General features: G+C 43.9%; 1 protein-coding gene across 4 annotated transcripts in view; it reads left to right on the forward strand.

Moving 5' to 3' along the window:
• The window catches only part of RNF213 (ring finger protein 213), a 120,450-nt gene that overhangs the window by 68,882 nt on the left and 26,765 nt on the right, over positions 1-24,803 (forward strand). For 3 of the 4 annotated variants that reach the window (XM_040244773.1, XM_040244770.1, XM_040244772.1), the window contains 16 exons: positions 381-3,986; positions 6,095-6,231; positions 6,637-6,732; positions 7,600-7,718; positions 10,055-10,174; positions 10,680-10,774; positions 11,371-11,506; positions 11,774-11,912; positions 14,493-14,684; positions 15,424-15,569; positions 16,770-16,924; positions 18,088-18,294; positions 18,630-18,811; positions 21,021-21,141; positions 23,622-23,722; positions 23,838-24,020. In XM_040244773.1, the coding sequence (XP_040100707.1) occupies positions 381-3,986; positions 6,095-6,231; positions 6,637-6,732; positions 7,600-7,718; positions 10,055-10,174; positions 10,680-10,774; positions 11,371-11,506; positions 11,774-11,912; positions 14,493-14,684; positions 15,424-15,569; positions 16,770-16,924; positions 18,088-18,294; positions 18,630-18,811; positions 21,021-21,141; positions 23,622-23,722; positions 23,838-24,020 (5,735 nt within the window). The remainder of the gene's footprint in view (positions 1-380; positions 3,987-6,094; positions 6,232-6,636; positions 6,733-7,599; positions 7,719-10,054; positions 10,175-10,679; positions 10,775-11,370; positions 11,507-11,773; positions 11,913-14,492; positions 14,685-15,423; positions 15,570-16,769; positions 16,925-18,087; positions 18,295-18,629; positions 18,812-21,020; positions 21,142-23,621; positions 23,723-23,837; positions 24,021-24,803) is intronic. The other variant, XM_040244771.1, reaches the window with a different exon arrangement.

Here is a 24,803-nt window from a genome sequence, read left to right on the forward strand (position 1 = left end):
AATTCATGTGCTAGGAGAGGCACTGTCTTTCTTAATGACAGCCAACATGGGAAAGAGACTTCCATTATATTAATTTCTTAACTGAAGGGAATTTTATGCTCATACACACACACAAACATGCATGTATGTGCTTGATGGAGAGATTTAGTTCCAAGAGGCTGAGTAGAAAAGGGCTTTGTTATTTACACGTGCAGCTCACACCATGCCTGAATGTGCAGAAGGTAACACCTCATGCAAGGAGATATCTACAGAAAGCCCTTCATGAAAAGTGATTTTTCATAAAGGTCCATGTAGTCTTGATCATGTTGAGGATTAAAACACAAAAGCCCTTTTTGGGAAATTCAGCCATAACTCACTTCATTTGTGTCTCTCCTTTCCAGAATGCACTTGTCCCCCAGTTCAGTTTTCTAGACGTCTTCCCCAAAGTGACCTGCAAACCTCCCAAAGAAGTGATCAACATGGAGCTGGATCCTCAGCAGAGCTATAAAGAGCCAGGAATGGATCAGAGAGCATTCCGTAGTGAAATATTCCAGAGACCTTACCAATATTTAAGACGGTTCCATCAGAAAGAAAACCTAGACACATTCCAGTACCGAAAAGGTTCTGTTGAGGGCAGCCCTGGCGAATGCATCCAACACCTCCTGATTTACTGCGGGGTGATAAACCCATCTTGGTCAGAACTTTGGAACTTTGCTCAGTTCCTGAACTACCAGCTCCGAGATTGTGAGGCCTCTCTCTTCTGTGATCCCATCTTTGTTGGAGACACATTGATGGGCTTCAAGAACTTTGTGGTCACCTTCATGATCTTCATGGCCCGAGATTTCGCCACACCTACACTTCACACGTCTGACCAAAGTCCGGGGAAGTACACATTCACTATGGATGGGGTCAAAGAAGAAGACCTCGCCCCTTTCTCTCTCCGGAAGAGGTGGGAGTCAGAGCCCCACCCATATGTTTTTTTCAACAGTGACCACACATCCATGACGTTCATAGGTTTCCATTTCCAATCCAACCAGAACGGTGGTGTTGATGCCATAGACCGCTTGAGTGGGAAAGTAATCAAGAAGGACATTATGACAGAGCAACTGTACCAGGGACTGTTGCTTCAGAGGGTGCCCTTCAACGTTGACTTTGACCAGCTGCCCAGACATAAGAAACTTGAAAAGCTGTGCCTGGCATTGGGCATCCAGTGGGCCACTGACCCTGATGAAACATACGAGCTTACCACGGATAATATGCTGAAGATCCTTGCCATTGAGATGCGCTTCCGGTGCGGCATCCCCGTCATCATCATGGGAGAAACCGGCTGCGGGAAAACCAGACTCATTAAATTCCTTAGTGACCTGCGGCGTGGGGGTGCTGATGCTGAAACCATGAAGTTGGTCAAGGTCCACGGAGGAACAACTGCCGACATGATCTACTCCAAGGTCAGGGAGGCTGAAGAGCTGGCCCACTTCAATAAGGCCCAATATCAGTTGGACACCATCTTGTTCTTCGATGAAGCCAACACCACGGAGGCCATAAGCTGCATCAAAGAGGTCCTGTGTGACCGCACAGTGGGTGGCGAGCCCCTGGCTGAGAATTCTGGCTTGCATATCATTGCAGCCTGCAACCCTTACCGGAAACACACCCAGGAGATGATTTGCCGTCTGGAGTCAGCTGGCTTGGGGTACAGGGTTAGTGCAGAAGAGACGGCCGAGAGGCTTGGCTCCATCCCCCTGAGGCAGCTGGTGTACCGTGTCCATGCTCTGCCGCCGAGCCTGATCCCCCTGGTGTGGGACTTTGGACAATTGAATGATTCTGCAGAAAAGCTCTACATCCATCAGATTGTCCAGAGACTGGTGAATTCCATCAAGATGGTACAGAGCGAGACTCATGTCATCACGGAAGTGCTTTCTGCCTCTCAGGGTTTCATGAGGAAAAGACAAAATGAGTGCAGCTTTGTCAGCCTCAGGGATGTAGAACGCTGTGTGAAAGTTTTCAAATGGTTTTACGACCACAGTGAGATGCTCTTGTCTAAGCTGGATTCCTTTCTCTCTGAGACTGGGGTCATCCAAAATGACTTTGAAAGAGATCCTGTCCTCTGGTCCCTGGTTCTGGCCATCGGGGTATGTTACCACGCCTCTTTAGAGAAAAAGGAATCTTATCGGAAAGCTATCTGCAAGTTCTTTCCAGCACCGTATAATGACAGCAGGGTTATCCTAGATGAGATAACACAAACCCAGGATCTATTTCTGAATGATGTATCTCTGAGGAAAACGATCGCCAGGAACTTGGCTTTGAAGGAGAACGTCTTCATGATGGTTATCTGCATTGAGCTCAAGATTCCTCTCTTCCTGGTGGGCAAGCCCGGCAGCTCCAAGTCTCTCGCCAAGACCATCGTGGCAGACGCCATGCAAGGCCAGGCTGCACACTCGGACCTCTTCCGGCACTTGAAGGAGGTCCATCTGGTGTCATTCCAGTGTAGTCCACATTCCACCCCCCAGGGCATCATCGGCACCTTCAAGCAGTGTGCCCGTTTCCAGCAGGGGAAGGACCTTGAGCAGTATGTCTCCGTGGTGGTGTTAGATGAGGTTGGACTAGCAGAAGACTCACCCAAAATGCCCCTGAAGGCGCTGCACCCATTGCTGGAAGATGGATGCATTGAAGACGATCCTGCCCCCCACAAAAAAGTTGGCTTCATAGGCATTTCCAACTGGGCCCTGGATCCTGCCAAGATGAACCGGGGTATATTTGTGTCACGTGGCAGCCCCAACGAAAGAGAGCTCATTGAGAGTGCCAAGGGAATCTGCGCTTCAGAGCGCCTCGTCCAAGAAAAAATCCAAGGATACTTCACATCCTTTGCCAAAGCCTACGAAACAGTGTGTAAGAGGCAGGACAAGGAATTCTTTGGGCTTCGTGACTACTACAGCCTCATCAAAATGGTCTTTGCTGCAGCAAAAGCTTCCAATAAGGAGCCTTCCCCTCAAGACATCGCACAAGCTGTCCTTCGGAACTTCAGTGGCAAAGATGACATTCATGCCCTGGACATCTTTTCAGCCAATTTACCTGAGGCAAAGTACACAGAGGAAGTCAGCACCATGCAGCTGATCCACCAGAACATATACGGCCATCTTCAGAAGATGCATGGCAGAGAGCTGGATGACTCCGAGTCCCGCTACCTGCTTGTGCTGACCAGAAATTACGTGGCCCTGAGGATCCTGCAGCAGGCATTCTTCAAAACAGACCAACCAGAGATTATTTTTGGATCCAGTTTTCCCAAAGATCAAGAGTATACCCAGATCTGCCGAAATATCAACCGAGTAAAGATCTGCATGGAAACTGGCAAGATGGTGGTGCTGCTCAACCTGCAGAACCTCTATGAGAGCCTCTACGATGCACTCAATCAATACTACGTCTACCTCGGCGGTCAGAAGTACGTGGACCTTGGTCTGGGGACCCATCGGGTCAAATGTCGGGTTCACCCAGATTTCCGCTTGATAGTCATTGAGGAGAAAGATGTCGTCTACAAACATTTTCCCATCCCCCTCATTAACCGGCTGGAGAAGCACTATCTGGACATCAACACTGTTTTGGAGAAATGGCAGAAGAATATTGTGGAAGAGCTCAAGGTCTGGGTGGAGGAGTTTATAGATGTGAAAGCTGAGCAGTTTCTAGCCAGACCCAAATACAGCCCTTCTGACGTCTTCATTGGGTACCACTCAGACACCTGTGCCTCTGTGGTGCTCCAGGTCATAGAGCAGCTAGGGCACGAGGCCTTGACTGGCGAACGTTACCAGAAAGTCTCTGAGCAGGCCAAGTCAGTGCTGCTGGATTGTGCCACCCCTGATGCTGTGGTTCGGCTGAATGCTTCCGCACTAGGCCAGTTCACTGCACAGTCTCTGTCAGAAGAATACTATTACAGGCAGCAGCATAACTCCTTTGCAGACTTCCTCCAGGCTCGCCTTTGCACAATGGATTCAGAACGCCATGCCATCTTCACAGAGGTGATTATCTTTCTGTTTACCCTTTTCCTCTTTTACCTCTGGGTCCTTGACTTCCTAGCATCAGGAATTCAAGATTCTTTGCAAGTCAGTGTATAGGACCATAAATGAACGTGTTTAGACTTTTGGTTCCTCTCCGTGGTAAGTGCAAGGAGACCTACATATTTTTACATGTTTAGTGTTACCAAGTTTTGAGTGCCCATTTTTGTGTAGTGCTGTGCACAGTGCTCAGTTCAACAAGGGAAATACCACATTCGAGTACTGCAATCAGGACTCTGCGGATATAAAGATGAGTTGGCACAGGGCTTGTCCTTGGTCAGCATACAGTGTAAGGTTTAAAAACATGAATGGGTACTGTTGATAGCCTATGATAGTGTTATCCACAAAGGCAAAGAGGAGCAACACAGATCAGGATGAGGTCACGAACTCGTCTTTAAGAGGTGACCATCAAGCTGACTGTAAAGTATGGTTTGGAAGGTATTATAAGCAGAGGGTCCTACTTGAGCAAGGATGTCAAGGTTTAAAACACCCAGTCTTTGCAGGAAACCCGGAGTTAATTACTATTGAAGCCCAAAGCTCAAGGCCCTAAGTTCTGAGAGATAGGAGTGAGATATAGCCATAGAGACTTCATGGAGGGTCTTTTCAGTGGCACCAAGAAGCTTTGCTTTCCTGTGTAAAGGGAGTGGGGGAAAATGTGTGTGGAAATGTGTCCTACTACCTGAGAGAGGAAGGGGAAAAAAGTCTGATAAAAGACTCACAGATAAGATATACCAGTAGTGAGGCTGCAGTACCAGTTCAGTCAAAGGATGGACAGATGCAGTTGAGACATAGTAAGGATTCATATTGACAGAGATAAAGATTGATTCTTTATAGGAGCTCTGGGAGATGGAGGAGGCTAAGGATGACTCCATGGATTCTTCCTTGGTTGACCAGAAGTTTGGTTAATCACATCTTTGTTGTTCTTCAGTCAACAAGTCATGTCTGACTTTGTGACCCAATGGACTAAAGCATGACAGGCTTCCCTGTCTCTCACCATCTCCTAGAGTTTTCCCAACTTCGTGTCTGTTGTATCGGGGATGCCATCCAACCACCACATCCTCTGTTGTCCCCTTCTCCTCCTGCCTTCAGTCTTTCCCAGCATCAGGGTCTTTTCCAGTGAATCAGCTGTTCACATCAGGTGGCCAACGTATTGGTACTTCAGCTTCAGCAACAGTCCTTCCAATGAATGTTCAGGGTTGATTTCCTTTAAAATTGACTGATTTGATCTCCTTGCTGTCCAAGGGACTCTCAGAGTCTTCTCCAGCACCACAGTTTGAAAACATCAATTCTTTAGCAGTCTGCCTTCTTTATGGTCCAGCTCTCACAACCATACGTGACTCCTGGAAAGACCATAGCTTTAACTATACAGACCTTTGTTGGCAAAGTGATGTCTTTGCTTTTTAATATACTGTCTAGGTTTGTCATAGCTTTCCTGCCAATCACAAACTAGTTATGAGCAACAAGTCTGGTGGAGGCAATGATGGATTCCATTTGGGATGGGCTTTGATGTTCCTGTAACATCTAGGTAGTCTGTCATCAATTGGATATAGGAATGGGAAGCTGAGTGGTAAGGCCAGCCTGGAGATAATGATTCAGGACCTGGCAGCGTGCCCTTAAGGAGTATGCTGGTTGCACTGTGTGGTGTGATCCAGTAGCAGGGGAGATTTGGTTAACAGATGTGGGGAAGACCTCAATGGCCGGCTCCACGGAAAGTTTGAAGTAAGATTGCAAAGGACAAGTGGTATTTGTTCTGAGCGCTAAGGTATCATCACAAGCAGGGTTCAAAGCAGGAAAAGATGTTGGAATCTAGGAAGAAGATTCAAAGGCATCTTAGGGGCAGGATGAGTCTTCTCTCTAATACCTTTGATCCTGTAGGTTCTGTTTGCCTTAGCACCACCTCATGTTAGAAAACTCCTCTGGGTTTGGACTCCCAGTTGGATCTCTGTACCAACTGCACAATGAAGAGCCCATAGAAGATATTTGCTGAGCATCCTCATGTTTCTTGGATCTGAATCTAGGAGACAACGCTTTCTTGCATTCCATGGAATGATTTTAATTTCCTGCCTTTGCAGATCACTACGTTCTCCAGGCTGCTAACCAGTCATGACTGTGACCTTTTAGAATCAGAAGTAAAGGACTGGGCTGTGAAACTCACCATCCTGTCACTGCAACAGTTTGACACCGAGTACTCTTTCCTCAAGGAAGTTCGGTAAGGATCCCTGCCCTCCCCTCCCGCTCCTCTCCCTCCTCAGGATCAACCACTTTGTATTTCATATGTGTGACTATTAACCACTGGTGTTTTCTAACCAGCTTTGGCTAGTGAACCTTGTGAACATGTGACTCTGAAAAGGATGCGTTTTACTTCTCCAAGTGTCCTGATCTCTGTTATCCTCTGTGAAAACATCCTTTTTGAATCCAGCATCCTTATGTCTCATTAGGAGGCATCTATTGGGGCTTTTTTCTCTCTCCACTAGCATGTCGACTCACCTTACAGAGGAAAATCCCACTTGAATAGTTTTCCTATATACCCCTTATGTTTCCCAACACTTTGGAGAATATTATCACCAATTTTTAGGACAGAAAACTCACTTGGATAATTTCCTTTTTCTTTCAGAAACTGCTTAGCTCACACAGCCAGTTGTAAAATTCTTGTTATTCAAACAGATTTTGAAGATGGAAGTCAGAGTGCTCAGCTCATCGCCTCAGCAAAGTATGTTTTTTTCTTTTTCTCAGAAACTACATAGGATACCCCAAATTTATTCAGGAGCTCCTAAAGAATTTCTTCCTTAAAAACTGTATAGTATCAGAGTAAACATAGAAATAAAAATTATTCTTCATTTTTATTCCCCTAAATATGGACTGAGGAAACCAAGAGAGAAAAGGCTCTTACCAATGGAAAAATAGCCAATGCAAGAAGTATAAATAACAGAATATTAGCAGAATATAAGAGAGTATCCTTGAAACATATTTTAGCTGACATGATTTGGTCATTATTCATTTTAAATTATGGGATATGAATTTACTGCAAGTTCAGGGGCCTTAATGGTATTTAAATGCTTTCAGTTGTGTTTATTTGACAGCTTTAAGTTGTTTATAGTGGAAATTTGATGCTTTTAGAATTAACTGCATCCCCTTATTACTTGATGTTAAAAGTAATTTTTGGACCCTCTAAAGCATTGGAAGCTATATTTCATATCATGATTCTTTGTCCTTTGGTTGTCCACAGAACTCTGTTTCTTGAAATGGACAAGAGCACTGCCCTTACCCTTAGTAGCATCTGACGAAGCTTATTAAGCGTTATAAGAGAGGGTTCCTATTCAATAAAAAATGCCATTTCAAAGGAGAGGAACACAAGAATGGGGGAAAGAAATGAGATTATTTAGAGAAGTCTTGCCCCTGTTCTCTTGTAAGAGAGGATAACAAGCATGAAGGTGTGAAATTTATTTAAAGTTAAAAAAAAAGTGAGATGAAACTTGACCTCTTTGAGGACACCCTTTAGCCATTCTGCAATGTTCATTTTGCTTATTTGCTTTGTTTTTTTGTTTTATTTTGTCTTTGCTTTTTGTTTTTAAATTAGGTATTCTGCTATGAATGAAATCAATAAGATACAAGGAAATAAGAACTATATCTTAGTCAATTTTATCACAAAACTGTCCCGGATGGGAAGTGGAACGTCCTATGTAGGATTCCATGGAGGTAGGACTGAAGTATTTGTAAATATGTTTGTATAATAATATTTAAGTTATTTCTAATTTGGTCCTGTGGTGGTGGTGGTTTAGTCGCTAAGACATGTCCAACTCTTGTGACCCCATGGACTGTAGCCCGCCAGGCTCCTTTGTCCCTGGGATTTTCCAGGAGTGGGTTGCCAATTCCATCTCCAGGATATCCTGGATACTTCCCGACCCTGGGATCAAACCTACATCTGCTGCATTGCAGGCAGTTTCCTACGTTGCTGCTGGATTCTTTCCCCAAGCCACTGTTTGGTCCTATGATGTACAAAGTCTGATATTAGAAGATTAATGTTACTCTCAGGGGTCTTTCCAGGTGGCTCAGTGGTAAAGAATCTGCCTGCCAATGCAGGAGACACAGTAGATGCAGGCTGGATCTCTGGGTCGGGAAGATTGCTTGGAGGAAGAAATGGCAACCCACTCCATTTCCTTGCCTGGGAAATTGCCAGAAAATTTCTGTCCATGGAAAATTTCCATGGACAGAGGAGCCTGGCAGGCTACAGTCCATGGGGTCACAAAGAGTAAGACACAACTGAGTGATTGAGCACACACACATAATCTCAACTGTATTTGTTTCAAATGCGATTAAATTTCTTAAAGCTGGTGCTGCTGCTAAGTTGCTTCAGTTGTGTCTGATTCTGTGCAACCCCATAGACGGCCTCCCACCAGGCTCCCCCGTCCCTGGGATTCTCCAGGCAAGAACACTGGAGTGGGTTGCCATTTCCTTCTCCAATGCATGAAAGTGAAAAGTGAAAATGAAGTCGCTCAGTCATGTCCGACTCTTAGAGACTTCATGGACTGCAGCCTACCAGGCTCCTCTGTCCATGGGATTTTCCAGGCAAGAGTACTGGAGTGAGGTGCCATTGCCTTCTCCGTTCTTAAAGCTGATTGATGCAAAAAAAAAAAAACAAAAACGCTTCATCTTCAGACTCCTGCTACAACATACAGTACTTCATTATTTGTTGATACATGCTTGATTAATCTCTGGTTCCTCCCCTTTTACTATATGGATAATGCAGAGAGATATTTCCCACTAGCATTGTTATGAATGTGTGGATACTTAATGCCTGCTTCTGGGGCCAGAAAATGCTATCTTTAATCTCTCTCTTTTTTTCCTGATGAAGACTCACCAAATATTTACTACATAGGCACATCTTGTTTACTTGCACTTTGCTTTATTGCACTCCACAGATACTGCAGTTCTGACAAACTGAAGGCTTGTGCCAAGTCTTTCAGCGCCATTTTTCTGAATGCCTTTGCTCACGTCATGTCTCTGAATTGTCTCATGTGTTTGAGATAATTCTCAAAATATTTCAAGCATTTTCATTATTGTGTGTGCTGTGGTGACCTGTGATCAGTGACCTTTGGTGTTACTACTACGACTAGATGAAAGCTAGGATGATGGTTAGCATTTTTTAGCAATGTGGTATTTTTTGGTTGTTTTCTTTTGTGTGTGTGCAGTATTTTTATTTGTTTACTTTTGGCTGCCCTGGGTCTTCATTGCTGTGCTTGGGCTTTCTCTAGTTGTGGTGCTCAGACTTATTGTGGTGGCTTCTCTTATTGCAGAGCACTGGTCTAGGGTGCGTGGGCTCAGTAGTTCTGATGCACAGGCCTAGTGGCCCTGAGGCATGTGTAATCTTCCCAGACCAGGGACTGAACCTGTGTCTCCTGCTTTGGCAGGTGGATTCTTTACAATTGGACCACGAGGAATGTCCCAAGTATTTTTTAATTAAGGCATGTACATTGTGTTTTGAGACATAATGCTATTACATACTTAATAAAATACAGTGTAGTATAAACAAAATTTTTATAGACGCTGTGAAACCAAAAAAACTTGTGTGGTTTGATTTATTGTGATATTTGTTTTGTTGGGACCTGATCCCAAAGAATCTCCAAGGAATCTCCTGTATGAGAAAATTGGAATTCTAGCAAATGGACAAATAATATTTTAGTTTAATAATTTCATAGTTAATAAGAGGCAAACCTTGCTGGTGTCTCACACCCCTCTGCTGATTATGATACAGAAAGTTTAATACTACATTTATAAAAGTATAATGAGCCTTCTCTAAATACTTTTTTATATTAGTCATTTCAGTTCTTAAAACTGATTTTCATGCTAAAGTTGTTAACATCTGTAGCATGACATCTATATGTTTCCTGTGTATATTCAAGGGATTAGACTTTAGGATACAAATCATTCATTCAATAGTATGTTAAAACGTCAGGACAATGGTGTATCCCTGCTTACAACTGTTAGGAAGAAACCAGAGGACACAGGGAAGATTCTTGGGCTTGTTTTCCCAGGGCTGTGGCATTCTGTGCACATCGATGACCTCCGGAGATCCACAGTCATGGTTTCAGACGTAACTAAACTGCAGGATGTGGCCATCAGCCAGCTGTTTAAACCAGAAGATCCCGCTAAGGGTGAGTCTGGAGAAAAGGTCCTCGGGGAGGTAGGATGGTGGGAGCGGAAGCCAGGAGGTGTGCACTCTGCTACAAGGACAGGTGCTTAGGCTACTGTTCCCCAGTCCAACACCTGCCCCCTGGCAAGAGCTCGGGACACATTTGCTGAACTGAGTACTGATGAATCCAGGGCACTGTCTGCTGTTTCCAAGGCCAGGAGAAGACAGTATTTCCACAAGGTCTTTGCAGGTGCCTGTGGAACATGTCAGATTCTGTTTACCCTGGCTTCCGAATCAGGCATCTGAGCCCAGGATGGAAGCTCGGGTTGCCACTGGTGGACCACGTCCAGTGGGCGATTGGAGGCTGATCTGTGTGACTGACGGTCTCTCCTTTGGAGCCCCTTCCTGAGGCTGGTGCCAGGGAAACCCGGATAGATCCCCAGCATACAACGCACACGATGTTGCCAGCGTTCCCCACCACCACTTCTGCTTCTGAACAGTAGCTCCATTGTTTTACTTCTTTGCAGTGGAGGTGGGACGCCGAGCCCAAGAAGATGGTGAGGAGGCGATGGAAACTGAGGCAGTCACATCACAGCAAGTGGCGGAGGTAAAAATGGAGACAGTAAGTCCTGAGATGAACGCTAGCCCAGCCTCTGGACCAGAATATGATATAAATTCTCACTCTTTCTAGCCCTCTAAGCCCTCAGGCTGTGGGCTCCGCTTCCTTAGATTTACACCCAGGGGTCCGAGGAGTGGACTCAGCTGGCCAGGGCTCAGCCCAGCACTCCTCTCCCTGCCTCTGTGAGTGCAGGTGGGTCACCAGCAGCAGATCTGACCTTGGCTTTTCCTGGTGTCCCCTGGACAGTTTTGCTCTGTTGCTTGACCACTGATAAGGTCTCCAGGCACATAGGATTGTCTTGTAGTGGATTTTTTTTTTTTTGGCCACACGACATGGGTTGCAGGGTCTTATTAATAGTTCCCTGACCAGGGATTGAACCCAGGCCCACGGCAATGAAAGTGCAAAGTCCTAATCACTGGACCTCCAGGGAATTCCTTCACAGTGGTTCTCAGGGGAACTTGACAAGGGCATGTGGTGGGAGCTTGGGCAGGAGGAAAACTGTGCCCCTGCACCCAGTGCCTGGATCTCAGATCTGCCATCACCTGGCTTTTCTTGACGTGTAAGTAGCAGAAATGGAAGGCTTGATTGTCTGTCGACAGACACAGATCCTGGACACCACCAGGCTGCTGAGAAGCTGTATTCAGGGTGCCGTGGGCATGCTCAGAGACCAGAACGAGGACTGTCAGCGCAGTGTTCAGAGGGTGTCCATCCTCCTCAGCCTCCTAGACGAAGACAGTGAGTACAGAGGTGTGGGAGCCCCTCTTGTCCACACCCCAGCCGAGCTCCTCCATCAGTCCCTGAGTCACCCCCCGCTGTAGCTCTCCATGGCTCCCAGAAGCAGCTGGCTCTCTGGCAATCTATGTGTGCCTCTGGGATTTCTGTAGACTCGGCTTGGCCAAAGGAGACGGGCTTCCCTTCCTGCTGGGATGGGTCCGGGATGCCAGGCCCACTGCTCGATGCCCAGGGATGTGCTGAATGCACGTCTGCTCTGCTTTTCCACAGCCACTTTCTTGCTGGTCGCTAAGATGCGCCTCTACGTCCTTTTAATGAAGCAGGAAGAAAACGCTATCTGCAATGTGAAGGACTGGGTGATGAGGGAGGCCTCCAATCAGGACGCTCTACAGGAGGCCGGCACGTTCAGGTACTGCCAGGAAAGGAAGCCCCGGGGGCGGGGAGGGGCTGGGCGCACGGCTCTCCAAGCTGAGGGGCTGCTTCCTTCCAAACCTCTGAGAAATTTAGAGCCATCGACCTTTTTTCCCTGAAGAGCACAAGATAATCTGGGTGGTAAGTTGTATGGGGTTTGCTTGACTCTTTTCTGTACTTTTGTGTGTTTTAAATTTTTTCATAGCAAAAAAACAAACAAAAACCAGAACATCTGTTCTTATCAGATGTAAACTTTTACCACCATGTGCATCACCATAGGCATGGTTGCCCTTTTAGTTGGCAAATTAAAGAGGTGTTAGATATGTAGGGAAGAACGTTTTTTTCCTAGACTTCCTGCATGAAGTTATTTGATAACCACGAAAATAAGACCCAAAGTATTCACTTACTGTCCGTGGTCCTTTTTCTACAAACCTTGATGCTGTGCTCAAGACTAGTCCATGCCAACCTGTATGGTTGAGGGTGAGGGTATTGCTCTGCATCCCACGGTGGGCAGTGGAAGATGCCGCCCACCCCATCTGCAAGGTCATCTAAGACCTGGGACTTCACCAATCTGGCCCTCAGTTTCTTTTACTCCAGGAAAACACTTAACTCATCCAGAGGCTTGGATTCAGCAGGGATGTATCTCCATACTGTTGGCAAGAAGGACATGTGGGAACATCTAGGTTGAATTGACCATGTGAGCTTACTGATGCTGGTTTTGTAACTGTAGGGCTTTTCTGCTTCTATGTTTTTCTCTAGTTATTTTTCGTTTCTTTCCCTGTTGTACCTGCTGAAGGATCAGATTTGGACCTGGAATTATTTTTGTTTCTCGTGGTTCCTCTGTATGGATTTTAGATAAATGCTTCTTAAAAATCTATATTTTCTATGTACCCTTGACACCACCCCTTCACTTACTGAACTTCCTACATTTGCTGGGCTTCCCTGGTAGCCCTAGTGGTAAAGAACGTGCCTGCCAATGCAGGAGACGTAAGAGATGTAGGTTCGATCCCTGGGTCGGGAAGATCCCCTGGAGAGGGCATGGCAACCCACTCCAGTATTCTTGTCTGGAGGATCCCATGGACAGAGGAGCCTGGTGGGCTACAGTCTATAGGGTCACAAAAAGTCAGACACGGCTGAAGTGAGTTAGAAAAAGACATGCTTTCTTGTTTAATGTAATGTGAAATGAGTTTACTTTGGTTTCTTTATTATATTCTATTCACAACTGATTTTCTTCAAATGACATACTTTTCAAGTGAATTTGGTCATTCTTTGATTTATTTATAGAGCATAGATGACTTGTTCTGGAAAACAAGTATGTAACAAAACAATACTACTTGGCCTTTTCAATGAACTAATTCCTGTCTATTAGAGGTAAAATTAAGGACCTTTCAAGTTCTACCTCTAATCTTCATTTCAGTTCAGTTCATTCACTTAGTCATGTCTGACTCTTTGTGACCCCATGTACTGCAGCACGCCTGTCCATCACCAACTCCCGAAGTCCACCCAAACCTATGTCCATTGAGTCAGTGATGCCATCCAACCACCTCATCCTCTGTCATCCCCTTCTCCTCCTGCCCTCAATCTTTCCCAGCTTCAGGGTCTTTTCAAATCAGTCAGCTTGTCACATCAGGTGGCCAAAGTATTGGAGTTTCAGCTTCAACATCAGTCCTTCCAATGAATATTCAGGAATGATTTCCTTTAGGATGGACTAATCAGATCTCCTTGCAGTCCAAGGGACTCTCAAGAGTCTTCTCCAACACCACAGTTCAAAAGCATCAATTCTTGGGCACTCAGCTTTCTTATAGTCCAACTCTCACATCCATACATGACCACTGGAAAAACCATAGCCTTGACTAGATGGACCTTTGTTGACAAAGTAATGTCTCTGCTTTTGAATATGCTGTCTAGGTTGGTCATAACTTTCCTTCCAAGGAGTAAGCATCTTTTAATTTCATGGCTGCAATCACCATCTGCAGTGATTTTGGAGCCCAGAAAAATACAGTCAGCCATTGTTTCCACTGTTTCCCCATCTATCTGCCATGAAGTGATGGGACCAGATGCCATGATCTTCGTTTTCTGAATGTTGAGCTTTAAGCCAACTTTTTCACTCTCCTCTTTCACTTTCATCAAGAGGCTTTTAAAGTTCCTCTTCATTTCTGCCATAAGGGTGGTGTCATCTGCATATCTGAGGTTATTGATATTTCTCCCGGCAATCTTGATTCCAGCTTGTGCTTCCTCCAGCCCAGCATTTCTCACGATGTACTCTGCATGTAAGTTAAATAAGCAGGGTGACAATATACAGCCCTGACGTACTCCTTTACCTATTTGGAACCAGCCTGTTGTTCCATGTCCAGTTCTAACTGTTGCTTCCTGACCTGCCTCTAATCTTAGTTTGATTTAATCTCTTCTAGTACTTAAAAATGATGTACAAAACATGAAAAACACAGCTGTAGTGTGGGAATAGTAGAGCAGATATTTTGTTACTGCCATGAAGGCACAAAATGTGAAAAGGATTTGGGCATCCCAGTATGGTCTGTGGTCCTTCTAACCTGAGTGGACTTGTCTCTCCCACTCACAGGCAGACTCTCTGGAAGCGGGTCCAGGGCGCTGTGACTCCCCTCCTGGCGAGCGTGATCTCCTGCGTGGACAGGGACGGCAACCTTGACCTGCTGGTCAACCCACACTCTCCGTCCTGGGCGAGAGATCTTTGGATGTTTATTTTCAATGATGTTAAACTTCTGAACATTCCTCTTGTGACGATTGATACAAGGTGAGTAGAAGACTTTCTTTTCTTGGGAAGGGAAATAAACCCATAACGTAGCAGCAAACTTAATAGGCTCTCCCAGATGTTTGATGAAATATTAGTATGGATTTTAGAATCACATTGAAGTTGGCACTTTTTGTAGCCTCAAGGGCATGACAACAGTAACAAAGTGTTGACACAATTCTGAAAAATACTTGCTTCGTTCTTGACGTTCTTCATTTCCTTGTGCTCAGAGTACCCTTTGCAGTTAGAATGGTCCACTTTCACCTCATCTGCAGGGGAAGCTGTGTGTAAGGGAGCATTTATGTTGTTTTTCCTATTCCTCCTGCCAATGACAGGAACCACAGAGCCTGTCCCTAGGCCTGATCTTATGTAACTCAAGCTCAGCTGGCCTACCAAAACCTTGCTTGGCTTTTAGGTGGCTCTGATTCTCTGCACAGGTATAGGGCAAGAGTGGGTTCAGACATCACCAGACTGGTTCTGTCCAAGATTTCAACCAGCTTTCCAACTGTGGTTTGTTTTTGTTTTGTCTGTAAAACCCAGTGATGATATAAGATCATCCTTTAGTTCTTTTATAGTACAAAAATGAGCTGTTCAGTAGACCAGGGGGCTGTCTTTGCAGCCCACTAAGCCTCCTAGTACTTGAAAATGAAGAGGAATTGGCATCCGAAGTAGATCTCATCTTGCATCTTGAGTGCCATCTCAGTAACCACTTAATTCTTAGTCCTTGTTTGGCCTGTTGCAGGTCTAAAGGAGAGATGTCTTACATCGTGGTGCAGAACTACATGAACCTGCCAGAGAAGGCATCCAATAGTGTCCCATTTAGCTGGAGAATCAAGGACTATCTGGAGGAGTTGTGGGTCCACACTCAATACATCACAGGAAATGCAGGTGAGCCCAGCAATGGTGGGAGGGTATGTGTTCTGCAGGAGGAGACCCTGATACCCTGTCATAGGTCATCACCTCCATTTGAGTCCCCTGGACAACGAGGGCACCAGGATGTCTCTGGCTGAGCCCCTCTCAGCAAGCGCCAGTGACCAGAGTAGTACCTTTGCCCAGACTGAGCCGTCATTGTCCTCCCTTGCTCTGTGGTCATATGCCAGGTCATCTGGCCACAGGCATTCCAGGAAAACCCCAGTGGTCACACACCACTTTTGGGAATGTCATCTTCCATACATGAAGTAGTCTTTTCAAAGTTTATGTATAGCTTTTTTTTTTTTAATTATAGTGATCATTTCATAAGATAGGCAGACATCAGATCACTGAAAATAACATGATACATCAACTATAGTTCAATCTTTAAATAAAAGCCAGATGTCTTTTAAAAAATACATGTCAAAATACTTGAAGATGAACTCAGATTTCTCGATAAGCTTTCTGTCACTCTTTCTGGACAAACTCAAAGCAATCTCTCTCTTGAGGAGAGAGTATTTCTCTTTTTCATACCCTATCAAAAACTGACCCTACTTTTCTGTGATGGCACATGACTTGGGGGCCAGCACCCCATCTGCTAGAAGGCAGGTCTTTTTGGTTTGAGCAGCATTTGACCCAACTCCCGGCAGGCAGCCCACTTGTTCCTGGTTCACTTTGGTCCTGGGTTCCCGAAGCACTTTACAACTTGTGGAAACATTGGTCTATCCCAGATTGTATTCTCTTTAGGGCTAGCTAGGCTCTTATGGGGGCTTCCCAGGTGGCGCTAGTGGTAAAGATCCCACCTGTCAATGTAGGAGACATAAGAGAAATTGGTTCGATCCCTGGGTTGGAAAGACCCCCTGGAGGAGGGCATGGCAACCTACTCCAGTATTCTTGCCTGGAGAATCCCATGGACAGAGGAGCCTTGCAGGCTATAGTCCACAGGGACACAAAGGTCAGACATGACTGAAGCGACTTCTTAGCACACACGCAGGCTTTTATGACCAGAATAGAGCATTCCTTCTGACTTTGTTACTGTTACTTCACTGGGAAAATATCTGAAGTGTCCAGAAATGAAGCTAAAAAGGTGTTTGGTGGGTAAGGGGAGTCACGGTGACCGTCTTCACCCCAGGGGATCTCTCTCCCTCCCCCACCACCTCCCCCTACCCCTCCCCACAGGACTGGCAAAGAAGTTACTAGAACTCTTTCAGAGGACCCCACTGGGCAATTTTCTTGCTGAGCTCACAGTGGACCAGCGGCAGGAGCTTCTTCAGTGTTACCTGAAAGATTTCCTTCTCTTGACCATGAGAGTGTCCACTTGGGAACAGTTAAACGTAAGTACTGACTCGGGGTCAGGGCAAAGCTGGCGTAAGTGGACCAAATACCGACATGGAGCTTCTTCCACTGCCGGAGCTGCAATGTCTGTGGATCAGAATGTGGCCCAAGAGGAGAGTGGTGTGAGAAAATGCCACTCACACCTTCAGAACCCTCGAGGCTGCACGCTTAGCCTACCTCTCAGCACCCCTAAAGCATGGAGATTTTAGTAACAGGAAGAAGACCTCCAATTTCCTGTGATGCTTTCTTTTAAAATGTTTAGTTTTTCTTGAAGAAAACTAGGTAAATATTTAACTGACCACAGCAAGTTGATAATAAGAGTAACTGAAATTTTAATGGCAATATTGAAGATTTCAAACTTCAGTACATAAAAAAGGAAACTGGCAAATTTGAGAACATACAACCAGCATGATTAAGGGTTAATAAAGTGTTCATAGGAATCAATAAGAACATCCTCTAATCTTTAAAAATGAATGAAAGTTATAAGTTAACTATTAACAGAATAATTATACAGATGTCCAGAAAACAGAGGAAAATTCTCAGCCTCACTAGTAAATCAACAGGCATGAACAACTTTCAGCTACCACCATTTTTGTCTATGTGGCAAAACTGGTTTTTTAAAAATGGCCAGAAGTTCCTCCATTGCCAAAGGTGGTGTGAACAGCGTGGTGGTTCTGTAAACCATTGGGGTGAATGGAGAACTTCTGAACAAAATCTGAACCGGTGATTTGATCTTGAGAACATTATCAGAGATGTAGACAAATATTTTATTCATAGGAATGTTCTTTTCAGTTCTATTTCTAAAAATGGAAAATTAGAAACAATTTACTTGTCAAAACGTAAGGGATGGACCAGTTAAAGTACAGCCATTTGATTGTTATTGTGCAGCCATTAAAAACAATGTTCTTCATTGCTTGTGAAGTGGAAAAAGATCAGGAATACATTGTGACACTAACTTGGGGCCCACTGGGAGAAGAGGTATGGATCTAGAAATGTCTAGAAGGGATAACACCAAAAGGTAAATGTGAGATACTAGTAGTGTGCATAGTTTTTAATTTTCTTTTTTGTCATTTTTGAATGGTCCTCATTTTCCACAAGCAAAATGTAGCTTTTTAAAAAATACTTTACAAATAATATAATAAAAGCTTGTTTTTCATCCCAGATTCTGCAGACGGCTCTATGGTCCTGCATCAATCAGCTGAATGCAAGAATGCCAGAGAAAGAGGTCTCCTTACCATTAGTGCACCTCGCCTACCACCGTTTCAGAAGCCGGCTACAGAACTTCTCCAGGATCTTGACCATCCACCCTCCAATTCTACTAAGCCTTACGGAAGGCACACAGAGCCACAACTGGGCTAGACGTGAGATGGTATGGCCCCTCTTAGGGATCTTTCATGCCTATAGCCTGGCTTGGCCTCCTCAAGCGAGTGTGGAGGGAGGGGTGCTACCACCCCTACCCTGGGAAGGGGAAGCTTATGGGCCTTGTTCCAACTGGGAGATATCTTTACCAGCACACACGTTAGTGTGGCTTCTCAGTTAGAATACATCAAACTCATGCCTCCTAGATCCCAGGACAATGAAAGAGGAATCTCTGAGCCTGGAACACAAGGAAAACACCCAGGACCTCCGAATTAAGGTTTAGAGCAGCCCAATGGGGGTCTGGGGACAGACTGCTCAGTCATGGGCCTGTTCTCTGCTCCCCAGAGTCTGGATGTGTGGGCAGCAGTGGCCTGTGCTGAAATGCTGACGGAAAACCTCCTGAAGCCCAGTCCCCAAGCTTGGTTACAGACTGTGAAGAATCTTTCCATGCCACTGGAGCTCCTCTGCTCAGAAGGGTACATGCAGGACTGTGGGATGATGACCAGAACCCTCATCAGAGATATCAGGTGAGACCCAGGAGCCCCAGGCACATCAGAGAGAGAGGGCAGATGTTCCTGTTGCTAGAAGTGGGCCTTTCCTCATTCATTCTATAACATCTGTGGAAGCCTACTTAAACGCCAGGCATCGCAATGATCCTAGAAAAACAGGAGACAACTGAGCATTCAGGGAGTGCACAGAGTGCTGGGGGCGATGCAGAGGTGAGCGGATTATGATGATCCTGCAGGAGAAGGAGCAGCTGCAGAGGACCCCAGCAGGGTGACAGAGAAAGGGCATGCACTCGGGGTAGACATCCCAGAGGATAAGTCCTGGGCTGGCCTTTAAGGGCGAGGTGGGAGTCACCAGACATGGGCAGAGGCATAGAACTTGAGTTGTCTGAGCTGGGAGTCTGTGGGGAGGAGAAAGACAGAAGTGGGTAGAGGTCAGGGAGAACATCACAAAGGGCTTCTACCTAATTCACTTACCTTCTCACCTGCTCCTTTTTTTCCCCTTTCGTTTTTATTTTTTAAATTATGAAAGTATGATAACACATTTACAGGAAATTTGGAAGATACAGAACAAAGTTACATATAGTTCTACCATATATTACAATTATTTCTTAAGTAGATTAAGATTTTTAGTTGTAGTTTCAATATCAAACTCTCAAAAATTAATAGAATGAATATACAGAAAAGTAAACAAATACAGTAGATCTGAAAAGCACCATGAACCAATTCAACATAATAAAGTTTTTGTAATTTTCACACAACAGTAGGATACAAATTCTGTTCCAGTTCCCATAGACTGTAAACTAAGAGACATTAGAACATATCCAAGGTATGAAAGCTTCACGGTCTAAAGGTATTGAAACATGAAAACGGTAAACACCTTTTACTATTGTGATTATATAACTATTATTTATTCACTTAATACCATTGTTATGATTGGTCAACAGACAATAAAAGAGTTCTATATCAGTAAAACTACCATTTAATAGAAAAACCTGTAATACTTTTTAAAATCCAGAGGCATATCAGAATTATCTTGGAATTTTTTGAAAAATACAAATGCCCATGTTTTGCTTTTTTCTCCAGAGTTCCAGATGTGTTTCTAATGATTATCCATGTTTAAAAACAACTGGACTATATGATGATTTGTTACTTTTCTCTAGTTTGTTTCACTTTTTCTATTTCATATTCAGTGCTCCCGTTTCATTTAGTTTATGTTTTCCAATTTCTGTCTCTTGTTTATTGTTCTTTCTTAAGCCTTGATCTAGCATAGTAAAAAAAACTTTTGTACATATACAGATACGAATATGTAACTATAAATATAGTATGTATAATTAAAATATGTATTTTAGAGACATGAATTTTTGCTTAGCGAAAAAATTCATGACATTTTGGTTCCACTTGTTTGACTTAATATGAATAGAATGCTAGATTTCTAATATTTATTCACCATAACATTGATATACTTCCATGTATTTTGGCATCTAATATTCTTAGTGAGTTAAATTTTTTTGGATGAAGTTTGAAACTTCTAATCCAGTTCTGAGAATATAAAGAAATACCATATTGTTTAAAAAAAAAAAAAAAAGGGCAGGAAATTAACATGTGATACAGTATTATTAAGTATAGATTTTGTTCAAATTTCTCAAAATTTTAGGTTAGTGTCCATTATTTGTTTTCATATCTTCTTTAAGATTCCACATTGTATTCAGTTGCTTCAGCTGCATACAACAAATTCTGAGAAATTCTCTTTTCACTCTTATTATGTTACAGATATTTTCTAATTTTCCTTGTTATGGCTTCTTATATACATCTACCATTTAAAAGTGGACATTTAATTTCCAAATACATGGGGGTTTTAAGTATCTTGGATATTAATTTCTCACTTTGATTTTTCTCATTTAAATCTTTTCTTCTCTGCCATCACCCTCTGTGTTTTCAGTCTTCTAGCTTTACTGAGGCCTTCAGTGGCTAAGTCAAAGATTTCTGTTGATAAATGTCACATTACACTTGAAAATATGTGGGTTATTTTCAAATACTTTTTGATATTGATTTCTAACATAATTCCACAGTGATAAGAGAACAGTCTCTCTACGATTTCAGTACTTTAAGACCTGCTCCTTTTCTTAACTATTCAACTCCTGTGCTTTGAAACTACCTCCCTGCACCTCTGCCTTCTGTCTCAGGTGCTTTTTGTCAGAGCTGAGTGAGGGAACCCCTCTCTTGACAGAACCCACTGGAATCGCATTTTCTCCATCTCGCTCTTTGTGGAGCACGTGCTGCTGGAGACAGAGAGTCAAATTCCCGAGCTGCGCGAGCTGGTGACCAACTATGTCTCCTTGCTGAATAAGGTAAGCGCAAAGGTTCTGCCTTGCAGGCAGAGGTCTGCCTCTTTGTAAGACGAAGCACAATTGAAGCATGACCTAACCTCTATCAGTGAGGTGGTATATTCCCTTTCTGCTCTGACAGTTTTATCTGAATGTAGTAAGGAAAGTGATTTCATCACATAAGCTGCTCTATTTGCGGCATTTAATGGTTTAATTTTTACCCTCTCCTGAGTGGTAAGTCAAGGTATGTCATTTAGGGTTTCTTGCAGGAAAAGGAACTATCGGTGCAGCAAATCTGCTTGGGAGGACTGAAGGGTGGGCTCTACCAGGCCTCCAGTGGCCCTGGAAAGACCAGCAGCCTGGCCCACAGCGGGAGCAGCTTGCCACTGCCATGATCAGGAAGACGGGGGTGTAAGAGAATGCCACTGGACTTGTGGACGTCCAAACACAGTGCTGTTGGTGGGACCAAGGGCACAGGAAGGCCCATGTCTCTGCCCCTTGACACCCTTTATAAAGTTGGTGCCACACAGGATAATACCCTGCAGAAAAGTGACTGTCCTTTCAGCATCAGTGGCCTCTCAGGGAAAACAGCCTCTGCCTACTGGGAACCTCACACAAGCACTGCCAGCAGCTTTGCTGTGCAGCCTTTGAAATGTCCTGTTTTAACTAGCATACTTCATGTTCTCAAGATTTGTCCACATTGTAGCAGGTGTCAGAATTGCCTTCCTCTTTAAGGCTGAGGAAGATTCCACTGTATGGAGAGAGCACATTCTGTTTATCCAGCCATTTGTTGATGGACACTTGGGATGTTTCCACCTTTTGGTGAAATGCCGCTATGAACCTGGGTGTAGAAGTATCTATTTGAGTCACTACTTTAATTCTTTTGGGTGTGTGCTTAAGAGTGGAATTGCTGGATCATGTGGTAATTCCATGTTTGGCATTTTGAGGAATCACCATACTGTTTCCCACAACTGCCACACCATTTTACATTCCCACCAGCAATGACCCAGGGCTCCACCTTTCCACATCCCTACCAATACTTGTTATTTTCCATTTTTAAAATAATAACCCTCCCAATGGGTATGCAGTGGTATCTCATTGTGGTGTTGGTTTTTTTTTATTGGTGTATAATTGCTTTACAGTGTTGTTAGTTTCTCCGTACAACAACATGAATCAGCTATATGTATACATGTATCCCTGTTGAGCCTCCCTTCCCCTTATCCCGCCCCTCTAGGTCATCACAGAGCACCATCTCAATGTGGTTTGGTTTGTATTTCCCTAGTGACTAGTGATGTGGAGTATTTTTTCATGTGCTTATTGCCTGTTTGTATACCTTCTTTGAAAAATGTCTATTCAAGTCCTTTGGCCATTTTTGAATATTTTATTTAACAGATCAAATTTAGCAGGGTATTAAAAACTCATAATTTCCAAGTAAGATTAGTCCTGGAATTCAAGGATAGCTCAAAGTGATAAAACCTATAAATGTCATCAGTTACATAATAAATCAATAAATACACTGCAAATGATTATTTCAAAAGGTACAAAAAAAGCTTTTCATAAAATATATAATTTGGTAAACGGATACTCTTGCCGAATTAGGAATAGAAAGGAAATTTCCTTGAGCAGATAATGTCATGGGCTTACATATATCTATATTATGTTTACAAACACCTATAACAAGCATCATATCTAAGCATACCAATTAAACTCACTATCTTATGTCATTAAAGATATGTATTTCCTAAGAAACAGTGTTTCTACTTCTAAATATATACCCTAGGGAATTTTCCTGTTTCCACTCAGACACATGGAAGAATGTTGGGTCCAGAAATGTTTGTAATTGCAAGAAATTGGGAACATCCTAAATGTTCATTAACAGGAAAATAGATAACCAATGTATTTGTAAACAAGTACCATGCAGTAGTAAACATGAATGATCTGAACCTACTTTTATCAATGAAAAATGGAAGTTGCCAAGCTTAGGTGTAGTGTGATGTCCCTAATACAGAGTTGCATGTAGGCATGCATCGGTGGAAATTTAGTAGAAGTGGGAATTTAGGAATGTGGTTCCCTGGGCCTGGGAGTAGAAAGGGATATACTTGAAGTTGAAACTACACCTGTAACATTTGGTTATTCAGAAACTGATAAAGCAAATATTCAGAAAATCCCAAGATTACTTAAAGCTTGGTGGATACACAGATGGTCACTATATTATCATTTATAGTTTGAAATATAATGAAAAGAGGGGGTATACCTTTAAAAAAAAAAGAGGAAGAAGGGGACAATCTAAAGCTGAGAATATTGGTCTTCTCCCCAAAACAGCATAGTCACAATGGGCATTCAAAGTTAAAGAAATTGCTAAATAAAATTTTAAAAAGCCTTGCACTACAGACAGCAGAGCCTTAACTGTCTAGCTGCAGAGGGCATGCCATGTCTTGTTGCCTGGCTGACCTCTGCTCTTCCTCACTGCCCCCCGCCCTCCTGCCAATGCCCTTCTCCTTCAGTGCCTGCTAGAGAACTCTGACATGAAGACCCACAGGCCTTTCATGGCGGTGATGACTACTCTTCGTAAATGTAAAGACCAGGTCAGCGAGAGTTTCACCAGGTGAGATTTTGGGTTAGGGATCCGCAAGGTTGAGAATTCGGAAGCTTTGGTGTTTTTTTTGCTTCTCGTGTCCCACTCCCCTGCTTTAAAACTGGCCACCCTTCTTGGCTTCTAGGTTTGGGGTTCAGCCGTGCCCCATCTGCCTGGGAGATGCACAGGATCCTGTCTGCCTGCCCTGTGACCATGTATTCTGCCTGCGCTGCATTAAAGTTAACCTCACCCAAGGGCATATGGGGTGCCCCTTGTGTTTAACCGACTTACCAGACGGATACTCTCCAACTGTTTCCCAGGAGCACAGGTAAAATAGCCTTTCTCTTGAGAAAGCTTCCTCCTTTTTCTTCCTTTTTTGCAAGTACAGTATTCAAAAAATAACTATTGGGCTTCCCTGGTGGCTCATTGGTAAAGAATCCACCTGCCAATGCTAGAGACATGGGTTCAGTCCCTGATCCGAGAAGATCCCACATATGGCAGAGCAAAGAAGCCTGTGCACCACAGTTACTGAGCCTGTGCTCTAGAGCCTTTGAGCCCCAACTATTGAGCCCATGTACCGCAACTACTGTAGCCCAGGTACCCTAGAGTCTGTGCTCTGCAACTAGAGAAGCTACCGTAATGAGAAGCCTGAGCACTGCAACTGGAGAGTAGACCCTGCTTAACACAACTAGAGGAAAAACCTGCACAGCAATGAAGACCCAGCACTGCCAAAAATAAATAAAATTATTTTTAAAATATACTATTGACCTTAGAAAGCCTCATAGCAGAGAAGACAACTATTTATGTACCTTTATAAACACCTAGAGGCTGAAAATTATCCTTTCCCCAAGACATGCATGTGTACAGAAGAGGGAGATTGAAAAATTAGAGGAAAAAAAACCAGAAACTTGTAGACTAATTAAAGCCATCACGAGTACCCAGAGAATTTAGATGCAACTGGCTTATCCTCTTGATATGTAAATGCCATCCGTTTTCTATGATTTGAGGCTAAAGCTAGCTCTTGTCTGGCTAAGTGCCTTTAGGGCGCTGATTAAAGTAGCCCAAGAGGTTGGTTTTCTTCCCTTTTCATGCCTTCTAAAAGTGGGGCACA

This window comes from Oryx dammah, unplaced genomic scaffold, assembly GCF_014754425.2.
Source record: "Oryx dammah isolate SB20612 unplaced genomic scaffold, SCBI_Odam_1.1 HiC_scaffold_8, whole genome shotgun sequence".
In the NCBI taxonomy this organism is placed as follows: Eukaryota; Metazoa; Chordata; class Mammalia; order Artiodactyla; family Bovidae; genus Oryx; species Oryx dammah.